This window comes from Carassius auratus, chromosome 6, assembly GCF_003368295.1.
Source record: "Carassius auratus strain Wakin chromosome 6, ASM336829v1, whole genome shotgun sequence".
NCBI classification, from domain to species: domain Eukaryota; kingdom Metazoa; phylum Chordata; class Actinopteri; order Cypriniformes; family Cyprinidae; genus Carassius; species Carassius auratus.
The window spans coordinates 6601842-6607931 of NC_039248.1; the positions used below are offsets into that span (position 1 = coordinate 6601842).

Genomic DNA, 6090 nt, shown 5'->3' on the forward strand with positions numbered 1-6090 from the left:
TGTTTGTGTGTGTGTGTGTGTTTACAATTAATTTTTTCTCAAAAAACAACAACATTCAATTCAAAACTTTATGTACAAATTCAAACCATCATTTAAAATTAAAAACTTTACAATTTTATTTTTTAATTGTAAACATAGTAAACAAACATGGAAAATGTTTCAGTCAGCACATGAATTGGTGAATCCTTTAATTTTTGCTCTTGACATTCTAGTGTTTGTCATTTAAGCTCTCGATGCTACATGATCAACAGATTGAGATGTATTTTTCCATTAATCACACTATTCTGAACATATTGGGGCCAACAGGTGCCAAATACACACAAATGTAACCTTGCACTATCCTGGCTTTCAGTTCACATGCTCTCTGTAAACAGTTCCATGGTGTCCTGTTCACGGGAGACAACTGTCAGTGAAGCACTTCCTGCTCTGCGATCACATGACCTACAGGCTAATTTATTGATAGGCCTGAATTATTCACACAGCACAATATGTTCAAAAACCTAGCAGCTGGTCTAATGTGATGAAATAAATATCTGCTCTAGCTTTTTGCCCTAAATGATCTGTTATCTTGTCCATTTGTATCTGGATATGTAAGAAACACCATCGTAAAACTGATATAAATGAACATTATGGACAATATGTAAACAAAGCAACACAAAATTAGCACCAAGTATTGTTTCTGAGATAAGTTTGCATTATTAGTATTATACTGTATTATGTGTATTTGACTGATTTTCAGTTATTAGTCACAATGTGTAGTCAAAACTTGAGAATAATTCATCTTTTTTTTAATTAATGCTATTAGACGCTGCATAATGCTGCATTTATTTGATCAAAAACAAACTAAAATAAAAACATTAATATTGTGAAATATTATTACTATTTAAAACGAACTGTTAACTGTATTTATATATATTTTAAGAAATTATTTATTCATGTGATGGCAAAGCTATTCCAGCAGCCATTAATCCAGTCTTCAGTGTTACACGATCCTTCAGAAAACATTTATCATTAAAATTATAAATGCAACATGTTTTGCTGCATAATATATTTTTTTGTGGAAACAGTGATGCTTTTTTCAGGATTTTTAACAAAGTTAACAGTATTTTTTTTTAAATAGAAATCTTTAACATTTTAAATGTAACATTTGATTATTTTTGAACCTTGCTGAATTCAAATATTAATTTCTTCTCCTTCCTTCTTCCTTTACTCAAACTTATGAACTGTATTACACTTTCCACAATAATTTCAAGCATCACGACTTTTTTCTAGATTGATAATAATCAGAAATGTTTCTTGAGCAGCAAATCAGCGTATTGGAATGATTTCTGAAGGATCATGTGACACTGAAGACTAGAGTAATGATGCTGGAAATGTGGCTTTGTCACCACAGAAATAAATTACATTTTTAGATAAATTCAAATAAAAAAAAAAATCCTTTTACATTGTACTGTATTATTTCACAATATTATTTTTCTACTGTATTTTTTTAACAAATGAATGAAGCCTTGGTGACACTTTCAAAATTATTCAAAAAAAATCTTAATTATTCCAAAGTTTTGGCCAGTAAAGTAGATACTAGATAATAATTATTATTTAACAACTATGATACTAGGGGTTATAATAATGTCCTCTCAAACAAGCTGAGAAAAGAAGGAAACATTATATATCAATCACTAAACAATTTCTTATGGTAATAATCAGATTGAGGTCAGATGTTTTAGAATTTGTTGAAATCATCTGTTTTACAATGTCAGTTCTACTAACAATGTGCAAAGTACATTCTTGCTTTCATAAAATGTGTTTTTGCCAAAATGAAAGCCGGGGCTTTTTCATCTTGTGGTCATGTTGCACAACATTTGCATGATAATCACCCTGGGAGTTCTTCCAGGCCATTTCTCACCTTAAAGTTTTATGCCAGAGGTCAAAACATGGTACAGCGTGGAGACGGACATATTTGTTTCCCCCTGAAGAACACTCCAGGCAGCCGTAGACAGTCTCACGTCTCTGGTGGCCCATCCCACACAAGGCACACAGTCCTTTAGGTATGTTATGGTTGAGCAGATTTACACGTGTGTGCTTCTCATCCTGCAGGTAGGCCGTGGACAGGTCCGTCATGCTGGCAGCCTTCTCATAGTAGTCCGTCACATCATCCATGTACATATCAGAGTGAGTGAGCTCCTCAAACGTCCTGTCATCTACAGCAAGCACAGAGTGACAAATCAAGTTAAATGTGGAATAGCTCTTCAAGATTATTTTCAATATTGCAGACACAGATATGACAACAGAAGTTGTATCACCTGCTCTGAAAGGATTTCCATAGATGATTCCCGACAGGAATCTCCTAAGTCTTCCAACGGAAAAGCGGCCGATGAATCCTCCAAGCTGCTCACGGATCTGTTCCCTCTCAAACCCTCCTACTGACTCTGGAGCCACACATATGTCTGACCGAAGTTCAGACAGAGGTCATTATATAAAGCAAGAAACATTTGAAAATCTAAACAGATCTATGAGTGGACTTAATATGTAATACTATACTGTAGCCTACTACTGTTCAAAGTCTGGGGTTGGGGTTATGTTAAAAAATAAAAAAGTATCATGCTCACCGGGGCTGCATTTATTTGATCACAAATATAACAGAAGAAGCGACATTGTGAAGTTCTTGTTATTATTATTCATCATTTTAAAATAACCTTTGTGTTTTAATATATTTGTCATTTAATATATTTGTCATTTGTCACATAAATGTCATTTATTTATGTGATGGTAAAACTGAATTTTCAGGAACCATTAATGTAGTGTCACATAATCCCTCAGGATTCACTAATGTGCTGAATTGGAGCTCAAGAAACATTATCAGTGTTTAAAACCATTTAAGCCATGCTTATGTTTGTGGATAAAGTGTATTTTATGATTCTTTGAGGAATAGAAAGTTCAAAAGAACAGCATATTTGAATATTTGAAATAGTTCAATAATTGAAATATTTTTTGAAACATTGTCTTTATTGTCACTTTTGATCAATTTGATGCATTCTTGCTGAATAAAAATATGAATTTATTTTTATATATACTGTATCCAATTGTACTGACCCCAAGACAGAACACTACACAGCTGGAATTATGAGGTCATTTATTGCTTACCTAGACGTCCATCAAGACGCACATAAAGCTCCAGCACACTGAATGCTATGGTCGTGTGGGCTGGAATTACAATGGCTTTATCTCGACCTTTAGGGTTTCGACCATCATCTATCTGGAACTGTGTGAGAAGTTAAAAGAGTATCAGAGAACAACCAATTTTTACCGCCAAATATACTACTTGGTGGGCAAACTTGCATTTGTTTACCCTCATGGTAGTTCCTCGCACTCCAGCGTGGACGGTGAGGGAGCACTGGCGCGTGGTGCGGATACTCTCCATCACAACACACAGGACAGTCCGTCCACTCTCTTTGGACTGACGGATCAAACAGTGATCCAGGTCAACTTTTCTGTTAGAAAAAGAAGTGCGAGGAGAATAGACGAAACGATTTGTGTGAAAAAGAATGTGAGCACGCAGTGATACTTTTCATCAAGTACTCAAGAGTGCTGCTGTTCTGAATATTAGCCTTGTGCAGGTATCATATCCTCAGCCAAAGTTATGGGTAACTTGAGAAGCAATTTTGTCAAGATTGAGAGCCCCGAACATGTTAATGGAAGTATATGTTTTGAGAAGAAAAACTGGTTCAGGTCTTTTGCCATTTTTTTTAGCTCAGGGAAGCACAAAAGCTTACCAGGCAAATGTAGAGTTGTGGGAATGAAAAACGTTTTGTGAGAGTGAACTCAAATTTTTTTTTGGGTGGTAACGCACGTTTTAGGAAAAACAAGAAAAAATAGGAAAATAAATTACTTGGGAATAAAGGAAACCTTTTTGTGAGCGAATTTAAGGTTTCTTGAGAGTCAGTGGGAATGCAAAATTTTGTAAGCAAACCCAACAATACTTTCAGAGAAAATGCAAACGTTTTGTGAAGGGTTGGCAGCAATAATAAGCCTTAAAACATTTTTGAGAAATAATTTGAGCAAACAAAATGGTTGACAAGCAAATGCAAAGTTTTCTGAATGAATTTTGCTTTAGTGAATGGTTCTAGGTCCTTCATACAGTCACTTGTCGCCACCTACTGGCTTTACAATGTAACCAGTCTGTGCAAAAGTGTAGTGATAAAAACAGTGAACATTCCTAGTGCTGCTGGTCCAAAAACAATCTCTCACACAATTTTGAGGGCTGGAACTAACTGTTGTAGGCTATATACAAAAATATGAATTTATTTATTTTTACCTCGCATTGAGTTCCCTCAGTAATGTTGGAACCTCCACCTCATGTTTGGTCACAATTCCAAATGAAGCCTTTACTGCCACAGAATCTGAACCACTCACGTTTACCCCCACCTCGTGGATCAGATGGTTACCCAAACGCCCATTTAGGGCAACATCAGACTTGTCCTCATAGTTCAGGAGCTGATATGAGGAGACACCTGTAAAAGTAAAGGTGACACACTCCTCTGATACCACATCATGCGTAAACACCTTCATTCATAACAAGTGTTTTAACTTAAAACTCTATGTTTGATTGAATGTTTACATGACTTTCATCTATACTCATTTAGCTATTTTATATTTCTAACTCACCTGCTGTGATCTCTTTCTCTCCCACGAGTATGTCTTTCAGTGAGAAAGGGGTTGTGGCATATTTGGTCTTCTTCCAGAAATGTCGTCTTCTTTTCCTCGTCACCAGACTGAGGGGTTGATATCGGTCCGCTTCACTTAGGCTGGGCACAGGGACTAGGCGTCCAGTGTTCCCCACCTGCTTCACAAAGTTTTTAGTTGCTGCCGCAAACATGACTGTATAGTTCACCGAAGCTTGAACATATCGTTACTGTGTATGTACATTCAGAGTAGTCTGAATTTGAGCTGGTTCTAGCTGTGGCAACATCGCTACCTGTTCGAGGCTAAATGAGAAGCAGAGGTGCTGCTTGGGTTTGTCCAACCAGGTCATCAATAATAAAGTGTCTGTAAGCTGATCAGAGTGTACTCTGCCATATGTGTAGTGTCTTATCTGGTTCAAATAAATAGACCTGACACCATCACATCTGTTAGAACAAACTCCCTCTAAATTAGAACATACATTGATTGTAGTTTAAAGTGAATATATTTACCTGGTTAATTGTTTCATTTTATTTTGTAACAGAATGCAATTAGCTAGATTGTTCTGTAATTACCTAGTTCACCTAATAATGAGATTTTTAATGTATACAGGATTGAAGATATGATAATCAGTTTTTAGTTATTTCTTGTTATATATTGACCAGTGTTGCGTTTCTCAAAGTAAGCTAAATTGAGAGACCATTGGTGGCAATAATTCTTATAATCTAATGTATTCAGGCCTACAATGCTTTTGGGAAACTTAGCCCAGATCAACTTCATCCAGAGAAATAATAAATTATTCAAAGTAGAAATGCAACAACATATGCAGGAGATAAATCATGTTTTACCAGAATAGCATCTGAAGAATAACAGCTTCTGCTTTGAGTTTAAACTATTTTAAGGTCTGTTACATTTAAGATGAACCAGAAAATCTACAATCTGCGAAGACGTATAAAGTCTGGTTTTTGAAGAGATTCACATAAATTGTGAAATAAACTGTGGTTTAAAAATGACTAAAAGATGTTTCTCACCTTATAAACAAACCAGGCTGTCTTTTTCCTATACACTAACAAAGCATGTGTACACTTTATACAGTGGAGGAAGTGAACCTGTGTGTCTGTATAAAGCAGTTTGCTAAAATATATTTATTCTCCAGTGTAAAAGGTTCTTTTGGCTAAAATATATTTACGGAACGACTCATTCATTCATGACCTCATGTGGCTCCTCTTTATGTCCACTGATGGGTGGAGAGAACTGAGGTCCATTACTGCTGAAGGCACACTGGTAAAACATTAATGGAGAAAAAGAGCTTTTGTAAAGAGTTGTTTATAGTTTCTAGAACACAGCTGGTACAGTAATACATTGTGATTGCAGCCAAGAACATCCTGAGGTCACTGTGTTAGTGAGGCAATT

General features: G+C 35.7%; 1 protein-coding gene across 1 annotated transcript; it reads right to left on the bottom strand.

The window, feature by feature from the left end:
• Nucleotides 1-1547: 1547 nt before the first annotated feature.
• Nucleotides 1548-4873, bottom strand: LOC113088342 (pejvakin-like). The gene is made up of 6 exons (XM_026255757.1): nucleotides 4663-4873; nucleotides 4313-4508; nucleotides 3347-3488; nucleotides 3142-3259; nucleotides 2390-2444; nucleotides 1548-2242 (listed from the first exon to the last, which is right to left on the bottom strand). The coding sequence occupies exons 1-6, from the start codon at nucleotides 4871-4873 to the stop codon at nucleotides 1900-1902; spliced, it is 1065 nt and encodes a 354-aa protein (XP_026111542.1). The 3' UTR covers nucleotides 1548-1899.
• Between the last annotated feature and the right edge of the window lie 1217 nt (nucleotides 4874-6090).

Coding starts and splice junctions, on each gene's coding strand:
- LOC113088342 (XM_026255757.1), bottom strand. CDS start 4,873: ATGTTTGCGGCAGCAACTAAAAACTTTGTGAAGCAGGTGGGGAACACT. Junction 4,509..4,662: donor AGAGAAAGAGATCACAGCAG/GTGAGTTAGAAA, acceptor TTACTTTTACAG/GTGTCTCCTCATATCAGCTC. Junction 3,260..3,346: donor TGCGAGGAACTACCATGAGG/GTAAACAAATGC, acceptor CTTCTCACACAG/TTCCAGATAGATGATGGTCG.